We start from the raw sequence: 16,646 nt of genomic DNA on the forward strand, positions 1-16,646 counted from the left end.
TGTCAGTCCCTGGAGGAAGAGCCCAGCCCCAGCTGAGCACAGGCACCTTTCTGGAGCTGCAGAGGTATGGGGGCACCCCTGAGTCTCCTTTTCTCCAGGCTGAGCACCCCCAGCTCCCTCAGGGGTTCCTCTCAGGGTTTGTGTTCCCAGCCCCTCTCCAGCCTCGCTGTCCCCTCTGGATGTGCTCAGTGTCCCAAGGTCCTTCCCAAGCTGAGGGACCAGAGCTGGACACAGCACTCAGGGTGTGCCCTCACCAGTGCCCAGTACAGCCATGGGCATCTCCACTCCCACACTCCCACTTGGATTTGCAGCAAGAGGAGGCAGAAGCAGGTCAGTTCCTTTGGGCACAGTGTCCTGCTGCAGACCTGTGGCAGAGTAGGGCACAGAGCTGAGCAGTGGCTCCTTTTCCTTGAAGGCACACGGCAATGCAAGGGAACAAACAAACATGTCCTTGTGACGGGAGAGGCGCGTGATGGTGACGAGTCTGCTCTGACTCACAGCCCAGGAGATGCTGTGATATTGCACCCCTGGCCTGCTCTGTCCACCTGCTCTGAGCACTGAGGCAGAGCTTTAGCATTCAAGTCCATATTTACTCCAGGACCTCATTTTCCCACCACAAGAGCAATCCCAAATCAAGGGGGGAGAGTTGACCATTGCTCACTCCAGCAGCTCATTTTCTGCTTAAGATCTTGCACACAAACTCATCCAACCCAGCTCTTTCAGAGCTTCTTCAGATGGCTTCAGGCTCTGTGTGCTTTGGTTTTATCAGGTGTTTGGCATCAGCCCCAGCTCCAGTTCCCTCCAGTGAGTACCAAAACATCCTGCTTCCAGGTGACAATTCCATGGAAAATATGCCACACTACCCAGATGGGTCTTTCCCCCCACCTTTGGTAGGACATTTAAGCAATTTTATCTTTCTTTTTTGATCCATACCAACTTTCTTCTCTTTCTGTGCTGTACCCTGTTCTATTACACGTTTTGGTACCAAGAAATGCTATATAACAAACTTGTATAGAAGCAGTATTTAAGCTGGTCCCTGATCCTCCAAGGAAAACAATTTCAACAGAAAGGAATTTAGCTTGACAAATGCTGCCCCAAGACCTGCCCTGGCCACCCTTATGCTGCACTGCACAGCTTTCATTAACTTATGAAAGAATTCCTGTAGTGTCTCATGGCTTCCTTCAGATGTTATTATGCCAGCTCCCAAGGACATAAACAATTCTCTTGATTTAAGAAAGTAGGCTGAGATGCTGCTTGGCTGTGGTTTGGGGAAGGGCAACAACATTGGAAAGCACATTTTATTCAAGAAAACAAAAATATTAGTTCCAAAGAGAAGCAGTGGTCCAATCTAAATAAACTCACTGAGCATAAACTTGGGAACCCGTGATGCAAGAGAACAGAAATGGGGTTTTCTATTACTTCAGGCATTCTTTTCATTCAGCATCTGTATCACTGCAAGTAGTTAATCACCTTCAGCTCTCCTATCCAAGCACCAGCTCAAGACAACCTTGCAGAATCTTTGTGAAACTCTTCCCTCCATCTGGGAGATGCCTTCCCCTGGTCTGAAGGTAGCACCTGGCTCCACAGTAAGAACAATTCCAGTACCCTCTTTTATCTCTTTACCTCCTGATCTTAGAGCAGAACTTTGTGGTATTTATTTGTGTTTATTTTTGTGGGTGGGTTATTTTTAAAAAAATTTTAAAAATAAACATGGGCTGCTCTAAATAGGGAAAAAGATAGAGGCAAGCATGCATATGCATGTAGGCCTAAAACTAGATGTGACATCCCCTGCTCCAGGTCAGGGCACAGCAATCTGTCACCCAGGCACTGCACACACAGCTCTGCTTAGCCAGAAATAGGTGCTGCAGGGACAGCACAGAGACTCAGGCTGTTGGGAGCATTTGAGAGGGCACATGAACTCCCAACACCAATTCCCCTTTCATCTGCTGTTGATAAAAGTAATTGCAATGGGCCACCTTAGCCTGACCCCCAGAGTGAGACAAGGCTCCCAGCCCAATAAATCTCCATGACTCAAGTTCTCAGGCCCTCTTGGAGACCTCATAGCTATTCCAGGCACAGTCCCCTTCCCACAGCTTCTTTTGGCACAGGATTTTCAGTGTTGGTGACATCCTAACAAAGGTATCTCATCAGCCCTAAGCTCAGGGTGGCTGGCTGCTCCGAACTTCCCTTTCAACACAGTGGCTTTAAAGAAGCTTTGATAATGTCTTTCTTCTCCCACTTGTGCTTTTGCCCAGTTCACATCACTCCCTCACTTTCAGCTTCTCAATCCACACCCACCATTTAGTTTGCCTTAAGCACAGCCCCTGCTCATCTAGTCTCTCTCAGTGCTGCTCCTCACCATTTACTTCATCCCGGATGGAGTCCTTGGGCTCAGCTCAGGTGAGAAAAGGTGTGGCTGACTATCCCAGGTGAAGTCAATCCCTCATCCCCCTCTATTTACTTGCCAGCCTGCCCCAGTGCCCCCCAAGAGGAGCCCTGGGGATATAACTACAGGAATCTGGCTCAGGAGATCCCATCACCAGCTCCCAGGCACAGAAATCCCCAGGGGTGTTAAACTCTCATTACCTGGTCCCTGTCAGGTCTGGAGCCCACCCAGAGCTCACAGTATTGGGGCTTACATTTCCTAATCTGCCACTGTTTGGCAAATGTCTGCCTTGCCCACATCATCTGATGTGTTAACAAAATCAGCTGTGTCCATCTCCATTCCTATCCTGTTCCTTTTTACACAGCTTTCTGACATGACAAGAGTTCTCCAGAGGAGGTGTGTGGCTCTTTTTCTCTCTGCTCAGCAGCTGCAGGAGACAGGCTGCCAAACAGAATCAGAGAGTTGTTTCAGTAAATACAACACAGCACTCTTGGAATTGTTTGCTGGGTTGTGATACCATCAGGTTAAAATGGCATGGTTAAAAAAAAAATATTGATCAGCATCAGAAGTGAGTTTCCAGTCTGCTGAGGTGCACAAAGGAGACACCCAATTAAAGAGAGATGGTCTCTAAGGACTGGAGGTGGACAGTAGCTGCTATCGTTCTGGCAGCTTCCTATGATCTTCTCTTCAGAAATGAGTGTGTGGAGGCAGAGAAAAACATGAAAGGGAGGCCTTGAGATGAGAAAGCCCCAAATGATCAAAAATTCCCATGGATTGCGAGCAGTACTCCAAAACCAAAGGCATTCCTCTGTGTCACTGTCGCCCTGGAGTGGATTTCAAAACCTTCTCTAAGCATTCACCTGGGATGTGGGGACACACATCAGGAAGCAGAGAGAAACTTTTCAGGCCTTGGGGAAGGCTGAAATTCTGAATGACTCTGACTTTTTCTGAATTGGTGCATTTCTCTATAACCAGATCCACTGGGGACGTGTGGCACTGGGTACCTTTGAAGCAAGGGCTCAAGAGGCCTCTCAGTTCTGTCAACACTCCTCACAGCCTGCAGCAGCTGCTGCTTTTGTGCCATGGTCCTTCACTAGGAGTGCCTTAACACCCTCCAGGTTCTGCCTGTGGTGCTCCTGCTTGTGTCCCCTTCCCACCCACACAGAAGGACACACATCAAGGGAGGACAGAGCTCTTCACCCAGCACTGGTCTGAGTGAGAGGAAATGAATCACACACTTCACCCACATCAGGCACATCCAGCAAGGGTCAGATATGCCAACTGCAACCTGCCAGGAGGCTCTGCTGAGAAATGTCCTAATGGGAGAACAATCAGGGGAGATAAAGCACTTAGGGAAGGAGAGAAGAGATCAGAGTCTCCTGAAAAGAGCACAGAACAAACAACCGTGATGGGAAGGGAAAAACAGAGTTGCTGCTCACCATTCCCTGATGAATTCATCACAGTCTGAAAGTCAATTTTGCCCGAAGGAGAAAACAGAATGAAGAGAGACACCAAGACAGCAGAGACAGACACTGAGAGAAAAATCATCTCCTGTTTGTGAAGATCACAGGAAAAAAACAAACCAGCCCCCAGCATATTCCAGGCACCTTCCCTGGAGCCAGGACCACGGGCAGACAATCACTGTCTGTCTGTCTGTCTGTGGCAGCAGCTCCTGAAGGGAATCCCAGGGAACAAGGAGGAATCCAAGCTGCAGGTGCTGCAGAGCAGAGGGTGAAGGTCCACAGCAACACCAGCAGGTTGAAAAGGAGCTGCTCCAGCATGAGGGAGACAGATGTGTCTGTACACGTAGGGACAGCTTAGTCATTTTAGATAAACTTTGTCTGGAGGGAAGGATATACTGATAAAGCAGTGTTTCACACAGTGCAAGAAATACACAGAGTTTGGATACAAACTTCAAACTGAACAGCAGAAAAATGAAGTAGTCTTCTAAGACAAACAGAAGGGGTAAATGATGGTATCAACAGCAGACCTGGAGGAAGATAAGAAGGAGAGCTTGCAGGTTTAAAGGAAAAAAATCTAAATGTAAGTTCTTGCTCTGTCTCAGGTGTTTATATGGAGCAACTCATCTGGGTTTTCTCTTCCTCCAGCTATAGAATGAGGCAAGTGTCTTGGCCCCAGGGCAGTAAGTGGACAAAGGGGAATATGAAGAGAGGTGAAATTCAGAGAGTGAGTTGGGCCAGGTATTTTAGCACACCACCATCATTCTGAGAGAAAGCAGGAACAAGTCAATATGGGAATGGTGGCTCTGCAACCACAACTGGAGGACAGAATGTGTGAACAAGGTGAGATGAGAACCTGCAGTTTATTGGGATGCTGCTGCAAACAAGCCTCTATCTCAGTTCCACATCTGCAGTACCCTCCACTTAACTGCAATACATTTAATCAAGCTGCTTCTTATGGGAACCAAATAAAGCTTGATGATGCTTAATGGCTGGGGCTTAATGCCTGGCTTGTTTAACTGGGCTCATAATTTTGATTAATTAAGATGCTTGCAGGTGTTGGAGAGGCACTTCCACATCCGTGTTGATGTTCAGAGGCAAAGGGGGTTCCCCTCCTGGAGGATTTCTGCCAGTGCTACTTCAGCAAAGCAAAGCTGCCCTCAAAACTGTGCAAAAAACTCAACCCTTGTAGTTGGCAGTAGCCTCCAGACTTCTGGGAATTTTGACAACTTGTGAATCATTTGGGGAGGAGATATGGAAAAAATCCAAACCCCAAACCTTAAACTTTTGCCTAGGGCAACCTCTGTGTCCTAGATAGGAAGAAGGTGAGGATGTGAGAGGCTCTCCAGGTGATGATGGTGCTTTCAGGCAGTGGATCCAACCAGCCCAGCCAACTGCCCACCCCCAGAGCATTGTCCCTGCTCCAGTGAAAAGGGCAGCAGAGCTCATCCTGAGTGGAACACACAAAGCCTGGTTGCTTAGGAGTTTATCCCCTGTGTTCCTCTATCCTCCCTCTGTGATTTCAGCCTCCCCCTGCCAGGATATCACCCTTTTCCTGCCAGCTCCCCCTCAGGGGTGACCTACAGGAGCCTGGAGGGGGATGCACAGAGAGAGTGCCCAGCAGGTACAAGAAATCACATTACAACCTCCCTCCTAGGCAGTACAAATTTGTATTTCCCTTTTCTTTTTCTCACAGAACATACCTCTCAGGTTTTTGTCTCCTGAATGCTGATAAAATTCCCTCAGGTTAAAAAATATTTGGAGATAAATTATGATATGGATACCAGTGTGGCATATGCTCATTTCCATAAGAAACTAACACTGGAGGGAGGCACAATGAGCCAGACTCATCACTGTTTTCAGTATCAGACACTGACATTAAATTAAGCAGAGCCTGATGATTTAAGGCTTAGTAAATTACTACTGCCAATTATAAAGGCAACATAACCTTGTGGATAGAGCACTGGAGTAGGGCTCAGAAGAGTTGTACCCTGCCATGGATATACTGAATTACTTTGGACAAATGTTACCTTCACATGCATATAAATACTGGTCAATTTCCACTTTTCTTGGAACGTGTATAAGGAATGAAAAAATTAGGCAACATATTGTCTAGGGACCACAAAGACGTCCTTTTTTCCAAGAAACAGCTTGTTTGGCAAGCACAGGAGGGAAAAACTGAGTCAGGAGGAATGATGTCAGCCTTTTCTCATACATCTACATTGTCCTGCTCAACCACAGCTTTGGAATAAGAGACATTCAGCTCTAATTTATGGAAGCTAAAGCAGAGACCAATTGGAGTAGCCCCTGAGTGTTATCAGCATATTTCATAGCTTGTGATGAATCATAAATGAAGTATCTGCTTTCCAGTGCATTAAGGCTAAAGCAGAAGTTGATTAGGATTATTCTGACCCAAGCAATGGTTCACTTTTCAGAGAAGGGGTTGAGATGCCCAGACATCAATGCAGTGTATTACTAATATACAGGGACTGCACCTTTAAACTCACTGTCAGTGCCTGCAGTCCATCATGGAGTATCCATCCTCTCATTACAGCCTGCCACAAGTGTAGCTGCATGGGTGCTGTCTGCAGCCTAGCTGGTCAATTGTTTTCCTCTACTTCCACCCCCAGAAGACTGCAGGACTCAAAGCCATTTTGCTCTGAAAGTACTCACAGGCTTTTGGTTGAGTGTGCCATTAACATGCCAGAGCCTGCTTGTCCTCTCCACTTTGATCATTGAGCAAGTACCTTTGCTTCCTGCAGGACTAGCAATGTTAAATTAATATATTTGCCCAGCAGCTACTGAGAGAAACCCCCTGGTTAGCCAACTCTGTATCTCCAGATTGGACCTGAAGGCCAAAAAACAGATTTTGCAGCATTTCAGCCCCTTGAGAGAAGCTTTGTTATGCAAAATTCCTCTTATCTCAACTTTTATGAGGTCTCTCATAACTCAAAGATAACTGGAACTGTTCCTTAGAACCTATTATTTTATTAATCAAGAAAGATCAGAAAAATAGGTGGAGGGACAGCAGATGACAACACTGAACCATAAATTGTCAAAAAACTGTTCAAAAGAGCTGAGATGTTCAGCAACCCAACTATAGCTGGTTAACTTGTTCTTCCAGTGCAAAGGAGCCTCAGATGTGGATATGGATCCCTGCAGAATGATCTTCTCACCAAGAAATAGGCAAGAGAAGATTCTGAACTTGCCCCAGCCCCAGCACTGGAGACCAAGCAAGGACATTAGCACTTGCAAGGCTTGGGATGGTACCAAAGCAGCAGGCATTGTCCAGAGCCTCACTGTGCTACCTTTCAGCCATGACCACACAAAAGGCTTTCTGTGGCTTTTGAACTGAAATCTCCCACTTTCTGATTCACAGGGTCTGTTCCAGACTGAAGGAAGCAGAAAGTTAACCAGAGGGCTGTTAGAAGCTGTGGGTGCTGTGCTCCTCCTGACTCATTTCTCCAGGGACATTCCCCTGGACTGTGCAAGGGAAGCCTTCTACTATTTCAGAACAAGTTGGGTTTCCAAAAGACTTTAAACTAGAACATCAGTTTTTGCAAGCTTTCTCTATCTTTCTACCCATCAGAAAAATTTATGAAATCCAACTTCCTTGATACTCTCAAGGTGACTTCCAGGATCTCCTCTTCAGAGAGAAAACGAGCTCTCCCCTCCTTGCTATTCACAGGGTAGGGGAGGTGCAGCAGCAGCTTGCTGTAAAAGAGGACACAGGGGATGTCAGTGTCTCAGACCAGGGGAGCAGCTGAGGTGTCATTGCCAGTCACCCCTGCAATTCCTCAGTCAGTGTGCCAGGGAATGTTATCCCAATAGATCTCCTTATCTTGATGGGTTGTGGGGTTCCTGCAACACCTCAGGCACAGCAAAACTGGACATTGATAGAACTATTGAAATATTTCTATCACTTAAAAGCAGCTTGGCTTAGGAGCAGCCCCAGAACTGCAGAGCTGGAAGCAGTTGCTTTCTACCCATCTGTGGGAGAACAAAGTTTTTCAGCATGTAGAACTTGACATCTTGATTGTTTCCTCCATACTGAGAAGACTTGCACTTGTATTTGTGAAAGCAGCACTGGTTCAGGCTGTACCCAAGCAACCATCAGATTTATGGTGAACTTTTTATTTGCTAGGCTTGTGACTAGAGACAGCTGGGTACTGAGAAGATAATGGCAGATCTGAGTCACCAAAAGGTAGAATTGCAAAAGAAAAAGGATGCTGGGGTTTTCTACATCTGCAGCATTGCATTAAGCTACTTCTTTTACTGCCCATAGGTTCAGCAAGTCATTAGCTGAACAATTATTCTTCCCAATTTTCCAGTTTCAAAACTAACATTCCCAAACCTCCTTCCACTCCTGTTGCATCCTTGGGTTAAAACCAAGCACAGGGTAACTGATTTTGCCTGGTTTTTGGCAGAGAAAAATGGCTTTTCTATAGTTAGTCTGCTGGGGACTTATTTAGGCCTTAATCCATGGCCTGCACCTGGAATTTATCTGCAGAAAGCTATTCTCATATAGATCTTCCCACACCCCATTCAGTGCAGCAAGTCAGCCCAGAGAGGATTAAGGTTTCTTATAAAAGCAGTCTTTGTGAAGAAGGACTTTGAGCAAAACAGACATGGGAATTATCTGGAAATCTCAGGCAGGGCAATTGCACACTGAGGGAAAGAGGGAGGAAGACTGAGAAATCCAGGAGTGTATCAGATAGCTGATTATTTTTGTAGGCTTGAAATAGCCTTATTTAAAAAAAATCAAAGGAAATCTCTTTAGAAAAACCTTGTAACATTTCCATCTCTGCATTTGTGCTTGGATATGTCCATAATTTGACTTTCAGCTACTGAAAATTTATCTGCACTTTGTTTACCACTTTCATTCATACGTATTTGTACAAATTAGTGCTTAGGAATACTAGACTAAGTCTTTCAAAACCTTGGGCAGCTTTTTGCCAGATGTTTTGAGCCCCTGATACTTGGTGTTTAAGTAGCCAAAATCTGTCCCAAAGCTTTTTACTGGACAGTATCACAGATTCAAAGCCAGCAGATTGTGCACCTATGGATGGACAATGGGTGGTTTTTCTGTATTTATTTTTCACAAGCAATTATTAATAGTACAATCTTTAGCTTTGCTTTCCACCCAGACTGCAGTTAAAAGCTTGGCTAAACCGCATTTCAAACAGGATATTAACTGTACTTCTATCAATTGTGCTGCACTTACTTTTTGGGAGTTCGAAGGTCAAGAACCTTGTCCTGGATGTCTAAGGTGATGTCTGAGTACTTTGTCTCTGGCAGCTTGATTTTAATCTGAAATGATGGGCAGAGGTAAAGCTGTGATTACATATGTTGCCCTAAAAGCCATAAAAGAGCTCATTTTCATGAATATTTCAATGCTAGTATCAAAGAGCAACGTTTTGAGTAGGTAATTTGTATCAGAGAAAATCCGACAGTGATAATGACTGCTTTCAATAGCTTAGTGATGTGTATTGATATCCTATTCTCTTCCAGTTCCTGAGCTGCTAATGTGCTTGACAGGTGTTCAACACCCAGAAAAGCCTCAGGCTTTGTGCATTGCAGGGACAGTTTGCTTCTGCTAGAAAGATAACACAGCAGTTCTACCTGTCCTGGAGCTCAGAAACCAGAGAGGTCTTTGATTATGTAATGATGAGGCAGGATCTGATGGCTGGAACTTTAAAGGCTGTCAGCATTGTAGCATTTTGCTAGCCCACACACCTTGTAAAAAATGCAGGAAGATGAAAAATAATCTCCTTCCCAGCCCCTCTCCTCTCCAAACTGTGTCCAAGATGAAACTTCATCTTAGAGCTACATTTATTCCCTTTAAGTTTATATGGGGCATATCATTTGCAGAGATTGCCTTGAGCACGCTTGGTCCTTGAGGGGATACACAAGTTCCTCGGGTTAGCAAGTGTAAATGTCATCTAGAAATGCTTGGAGAACCACGAGAAAATGCTGCAGGAGGTCAGAGGCAGCAGTGGAGCTTGGTGTTTGCATTCTGCCCCTCAGAAAGATGGGGAGGTGGAAAAGGCAGAGAAAGGACACAGAGAAGGGACGGGAGCTCCAGGCTCAGCTCACCACGATCTCTTCACAGCAGGCAGTGGAGGGGTCTTTGCCAGTCATCCCAAAGAAGACATCCTCTGTTCCCACGTGCTGCTTGAATGAAATCTCATACCTGCCAAAGAGAAGCCATTGCCTGAGAATACTGGAGCAGGAGGCTGAAGGAGACTGTAATTCTCAGAGGGCTGTAAATCCCCCTCACACTGTCTCTCCTCCTTTGCAGCCTCCCTTCAAGGCTCCAATCCATCAGCACTGGGTTTCTGTTCAGAGCCATGACTGGGACAGCTGGAAGACAGGTGAAAATCATTTACTCCACCTCCCAAAGCACTCCCTGTGCTGCCTCTGCTCCCCTAACCAGCCTTGGAAGGACCAAGAAATGCTTCCTAATGCTGATCAGCAGTCAAACACCACAAACCCCTGGGGAATGGATTTGAAAAGGGGGATACCACAATTTACATGTGTTCTGTTCTGTCCTTTAGCACATTCTTGCAGCCTGAGCATAGCACTCTTAAGCCAGACTGTAGTTTTGCATTCAGCCAACATTTATTTTCTTCTCCTTCACATCTAAAAAATGTAGGATCACGTATTCCCTTGCTCTTGGTAATTAATGAATGAGGAAAGGAAAACTGAATTTGTATTTATAACACATGCTACTCCTACTAAGTTCAGCAAAATTACTGGGGTGGATCACTTGTCTGAGCTGTTAGAAAGTCTTTCACATCTCCAGTGTGCATCTGCATATGTAATAATTCCTAAGTCAATGACAAATGTGTCTAATAGCTCTGGATGCACCTCTGTAGCCATCCGTTTTCCTTTCAGCACATTTTCTTTGCTTCATCTGATGAACTATTGTAAAGACTTATATTCTCTCTCTTCATCTGTGCAACATGGGTCAGAAGTGCTTGAGGCTGGAGAAGCACTGCAGAGGGGAAGGGTCAAAGAACAGCACAAGAAAATCTTCTTTGTGCCCACAATACAGACAGTGTGTTCTGCACCTGACAGGTGACCACTCCAGGGACAACTGTGCGTGAGGGTGAATTACAAATCATTTTCAGAAAGGCTGAGTACCTGCTCAGGTGGGTCTCAGCTCCTGTGTTTAGCTGGGAAGTTGAAAACCCCATTTTCAGGAAGGTGGGTCTCAGCTCCTGTGTTTAACTGGGAAATTGGACTCCTCATGTCCTGACTTACATGCAGGAAAAGGTGAAGATTCTGGTGCACAATGTGCAGCTTCACGGGCTCCAGCCCATGTGCTCCAGCATTTAACACTTCAGGACATTGAGACAATGATTGGAAATGCAAAAGTTGCTTTATGGACTGATCCTCAGGGCTTTCTGACCTCTACAAACTCCAACTCACATTCCTCATTTCAAGAATATTTTTTGCTACTGTTTTTCTATGAGCAAGGGAAAAGGCTCTGGTTCCAAGTTGTGCTTTGACAGACTAAGATTGAATGACAAGATTTAAGAGCTCAAAATTGCCTGCACTCAGCTTTTCTTCTGCAGAACTATTTGTCTCTAAAGAGCTTAAATCTTTGAAATGCAAATATACATTGGAGTACTTTATGAATTTATGAGTATGGAAAAATGGATGCATCTCAGTTGCAGCAGGAAAAAGCAGGTATTTCACACAAATGGCATATTTTAAAATTAATAAATCATTTTTCTGACCTACTTCCCCTCCCAATCCCACTTTATACAAGTAACTGACACTGCACTAAACTTATGTTGGAAAAACCAACACTGAGTTTCTGTTCTGAGATCTGAAGATTTCAAAAGAGGGGTTAAAACCATTCTTCACATATTGCTTTAGATGCAGCACTGATATCTTTCCTTTCTTTTTGCACAACACAATCTTTTCAGCTGGCTGTAGATGCAGTTTAACTCTCATTTCCATTAATGCTATGTAAAGCCCACACAGGCAGTCTCAGCTCTCTTACTCTGGCTTTTCTCTAGGGTCCCATGTATCATCAAATTCAGATCCTTCTGGGACCTCCTCTGTATTCCAAATGGATTTCTTGTTTTCAGATTTCACTTGAAAAGTACCTGTAAGTGAGGAGAAAAATCTCAGTGACACATTTATGAAATGTCTCTGTTCCTCAAGGTTTGCTGAAAGCTTAGAATATTTTTCAAGAATGAAAAAAAAAAAAAAGAAAAAAAAAGAAAACCCTTTTGTAAAGCTTAGAAAAGTATTTCTAGGCTTTAGAAAAATCTTTGCATTAAAAGCATTCTAGGTAATGATTACAGTCTTCTTCACCTTACTCTCTTATGAATGAGGATTTGCAGAGGGAGGATGTTTTCCTTTCACTTAAACCTTCTTTACCCAACCTTTATTTCCTGGAAATCCTCCTTTCTGGCATATAATATCTAGCTCTTCAAAATCAGTAAAGTGTAGAGGGATGAAATACTAATCTTCCACAAGCCCCCTGACATGAGCTTTTCAGTGAGCAGAGTCATTCACAAGAGGATCACCTCCTCACACAGAAATCCAGTTCTTCCCATTAATTACTGGGCACAGTCCAGACAAAGTGCTGAAGACACATGGAAGTTTTGGGGCAGAATAGTATGGTTTATGTCTGTGCTGCATGGAAAAACATTCTTTTAGTAAGCTGATAAATGTGAAACTTGAGGATTTTAGAGTAGAATCTCTGGTTATTGTTGGATAGCAATAAAAGCAAAAATAATCTTTTTATTAGCCACAGTTCCTTTCCTGCAAAACTCACCCTGGCTCTTGTTGGCATTTCTTATGGCTTTTAATGAAATTGCTCAATAATGTGATAGCCTCAGCTCCAAAAAACTTAACACTAACTTTGCCAAGGCTTTAGCAAAACTGCCTTCCTGTCTTTCCTGAGTACTTATATAGAGCTTTTGTTGCTCAGTTATGTTCCCTGCAGCCCCTGACCAGGCTGTGCACTGGAAGCTGCTCTGGCATTACCCTTTCTGCTCCTCTTTGCATGTTTTAGAGTTCAGCTTTCAGGAAAGGAGTAATTTTACAGTGTAATGTTAAGGAATGTCATGCTATGCCCATGTCAAACATCACTGACCCCTCTTTAATTGCAGTGCTATCAGCTGTTACAGCCTGCTGTAACTGAATTGTAAATTCAGCAGAATTCAAAATTAAATTTTAAATTAAAATTTTAAAAAAGCTGAACTGTAAATGAGACTGAGTGCCAAACCACACAAATGCTCCTCCTTACTGGTGGTCTCCTTCTTGACTGGTCCAACACTCCCAGGAGTCATGGCACCAACAGAACAGCGTGGCTGCAAAGAAAGGCAAGAGCATCTTAAATCAATTTTTATAGAGCCAAGCTTGGTTACAGCCATGATGTCAGTAAATACAACACATCTTCTAAGGTCAAACAAGTCCCTGATGGAATTGAAAAAACATTATCCCACAGTTTCATGAGTGAACCACTCAAAATTCTCTTTTCTTCCCTCTCACACAGCAGAAAGTGACCTTGACACTGGGTTGGAGCAGGACTCCCAGAAGCCCAGTCATACAGACAGATGTGCTTTGTGAGTTTTGGTTTCCATGGCATTTTGGCAAAATTTCCATGCTTTGCCTGCCATGAAAATATTACAGGAAGCCAAGGGTGCTACATGAAAGCCCCATCACAGCATTTAGATTCCTTTTTACTGTAGAGATCATGAGGCAAGAACATTTTCCTCTAATTATGAATCAATTTAGTGCTAATAGGCCAATGTGAGGCATTTCTCTATATATGAAGATTCCTTGGTTCAATAAAAGTGCCTCATATGCACAGAGCATTAAATTAAATCAAAATAAAGATTTCAATTTACCCAGATTGACTCAGACTTAATTGACATCTCTTGTGGCAACTTTCCATTTCTGTCTCTGAAGTGTCATTCATTTCATTAATAAGATGTAAACAAATTCTTTTTAAAATCAGGATGTTTACTGCAGAGATGTACAGCAATAATGCAGGGTTTAAAAGGCAGGCACTAAACAGCTGGAGGACAGTTGGCGTGTGAAGGACCACATCTGTAACCCACTGAAAGAAAACATCAAGGGATATGCACCCCTTTTATCCCAAATATCACCTGCATTGCCACTACTGGGGCTGGTCAGCTCTTTGTGGAGGAATGATTTGGAGGAACACTCAAGCATTTGCCATTCTTGTTTTGTTTTTCTTTTTTTGTTATCTGTTTTTTGTTTCTTTGGGGTTTTTTGTTTGTTTTTTGGGGGTTTGTGGGTTTTTTGTTTATTTGTTTGTTTTTGGGTTTCTTTTAGTTTTGTTTTTTGTGGGTTTTTTTTTTTTTTGGGTTTGTTTGTTTGTTTTTTTTTTTGTGTTATCCTTATCATAATATGATCTGCTCAAAATTTTGAGAGACTTGGCAAAGTTTTGAGCCTTCACAGAGGCCTCCTACATTGCTGGCACCTTTGAGGCTCCTGGGAATATTTCTTCCCAGCACACAGGCAGGCCTGGATAAAAGCAGGTGTTGCATGTTGCAGGAATAATGCATGTTCTCCAAACGCTGTGATTTTCATCTGCTCCTGAGAGGAATTGATACAGAAGAACAAATTCAGATGTTTCTCTCATTATTCATTCAGATTATGCACCTTAGAATGACTGTTCACCTTTCTCTATTTACAACCACCAAATACCTGTTGTACTTCAGTGATCAGTTATCTCTGCAGCTCTTCAATGCCTGACATATGCAATTAACACACTCAGTTGCCTCTGGATATTTTGGTCCTTACTCAGAAGCTGAGCAGCAAATTTTTCCTCTCATATCTGGTTGTAACTGCCTTCATCCCCAGCAGAGTTCAGGGAAAAGTAGGGGGAAGCCTGAAGTATCTAAAGCTCTTTCAAGTCCATGTTCTCTTTTCCTTCAGGCTGAAAAACTAAACCCCCCCTCATATGTTGTGCTCACAATGTCTCCTTGTTTTCCTGGGGCATTTTGCTCATTCTCAAGAGCTTGTTACTCTGAAAGGATCCTTGAGCTCTTTCAGTCAGACCAAAACATTCTGAGGTTTTCTGTCACAGACACATTTTATGAAAAATCCTTTCCTTAGGATTATTTCTCCTGAGAAGCTGAGAGGCCTCAGAAACGAAATGTGAACAATAATTATCTGCTGCTGTGGAATGCAACAGGTGCATCTTGGATTGGTCTCATCTGGTTGTTTTTAATTAATGGCCAATCACAGTCCAGCTGTCTGGGACTCTCTGGTCAGTCACAAGATTTTATTATCATTCCATTCCATTCCTTTCCTTGCTAGCCTTCTGATGAAATCCTTTCTTCTATTATTTTATTATAGTTTAATATAATAGATATAATAAAATAACAAATCAGCCTTCTGAAACACGGAGTCAAGATTCTCATCTCTTCCCTCGTCCTGGGACCCCTGTGAACACCACCACAGTTTTCATTCTGCTTTTACTCACTCTGAAGAAAAAGAGATTTTCTTCTCCTTGATTAACAACATAAGGCTATGGTACAATATGTAAAAGAAGCAGAAACTCTCATGAAAGGCTCACCACATCATCATCCTCCTCCTCCTCCTCTGGAGCATCACGCAGCAGTCTGGCAAGGCTCTGCAGAGAAGAGCCTGAGAACATGCTGTCCAAATCCATACCCACTGCTCACCTGGGCAGGAAAAACAAGTGGCAGATGAAGCAGGAACCAACTGTGCTTGGAACAGCCTGTAAAGCTCAATTTTCCTGCTGTGTGTTTGGGAAGGAAAAGTTTAGCCAAGTTCCTGTGTGAGTGATGACAAAACATGTAAAATGGAACATAAAATCAAAGAATATGCTGAGTGGGATGGGACCCATCAGGATTGGTGAGTCCAGCTCCTGGCCCTGTGCAGGACAGCCTGAGCCCCACCACGTGCCTGGGTGTCACCACATTTATCTTAAAAGAGAAAAGCCAGGCACAATTCTTCCCAAGAACATTTCTGTGTTTCACATGGTCTGAACCTCAGAGAAAGAAAAAACAACTTTTATCTCATTTGCTGTGCTTTTGTTTGTGCCAAAGTAGAATGCAATATGGAGATCACCCAGAGTGATGGGGTTTTGTTTCCTTGGCCTGTCAGGGCCAGGTGTGTGTGTGTGTGTGTGTGTGTCAGGACTGTTGGGTGACAGTCATGAGATTCTGTGCAGTGTGTGCAGGGTTGAGTGCTTGGCAGATCCAGTTTAAGAGTTATAGAATAATATATAGTATAATAAAGTAATTAATTAGCCCTCTGATAAGATGCGGTCAGATGCATCATTCTCTCCCCTCGTCGGGGGCAAAAATAATACTACACCTGGGAGTGCTGTCCAAATGCTCCTTACGCTCCGGCAGCCTGGGGGCTGTGACCACTCCCTGGGATCCTGTTCCCGTGCCCGACCACCTCTGGGGGAAGAACTATTCCAGATACCCAACCTAACCCTCCCCTGTGGGAGCTCCAGCTGTTCCCTCGGATCTCGGTGTCCTCTGTCCCGCACGCCGTGTCCCGCACCCCGGCCCGGTGTCTCCTATCCCGCACCCCAGCCCGCTGTCCCCTGCCCCGGAGCCCGGTCCGGTGTCCCCTGTCCCTCTCTCCGCTCTGTCTCTCCCCTGTCCCTCACTCCGCTCTGTCTCTTCCCTGTCCCGCTGTCCCCTGTCCCTCTCTCCGCTCTGTCTCTCCCCTGTCCCTCACTCCGCTCTGTCTCTCCCTGTCCCGCACTCCGGTCCCGCAGCCGCGTCCCCCGTCCCCACAGCAACGCCGACACGCCCCGCCCC

General features: G+C 44.5%; 1 protein-coding gene across 1 annotated transcript; it reads right to left on the reverse strand.

The window, feature by feature from the left end:
- Positions 1-7,424: 7,424 nt before the first annotated feature.
- On the reverse strand, positions 7,425-16,308 carry DNAAF6 (dynein axonemal assembly factor 6). The gene is made up of 7 exons (XM_030228888.2): positions 16,189-16,308; positions 15,422-15,530; positions 13,118-13,181; positions 11,861-11,966; positions 9,943-10,039; positions 9,071-9,156; positions 7,425-7,560 (listed from the first exon to the last, which is right to left on the reverse strand). Exons 2-7 carry the CDS (start codon positions 15,515-15,517, stop codon positions 7,425-7,427), a joined length of 585 nt encoding a protein of 194 aa, XP_030084748.1. The 5' UTR covers positions 15,518-15,530; positions 16,189-16,308.
- Positions 16,309-16,646: the final 338 nt, after the last annotated feature.

Source organism: Serinus canaria, chromosome 4A, assembly GCF_022539315.1.
Source record: "Serinus canaria isolate serCan28SL12 chromosome 4A, serCan2020, whole genome shotgun sequence".
Classification (NCBI taxonomy): Eukaryota; Metazoa; Chordata; class Aves; order Passeriformes; family Fringillidae; genus Serinus; species Serinus canaria.

Bases quoted from the DNA above. Each gene is read 5' to 3' on its own strand.
- DNAAF6 (XM_030228888.2), bottom strand. From the start codon at position 15,517: ATGGATTTGGACAGCATGTTCTCAGGCTCTTCTCTGCAGAGCCTTGCC. The intron at 10,040-11,860 runs GTAAGAGAGCTG...TCTCTTTGGCAG, and splicing joins GACCCTAGAGAAAAGCCAGA to GTATGAGATTTCATTCAAGC. The intron at 7,561-9,070 runs GTAAGTGCAGCA...CCTCTTTTACAG, and splicing joins GACCTTCGAACTCCCAAAAA to CAAGCTGCTGCTGCACCTCC.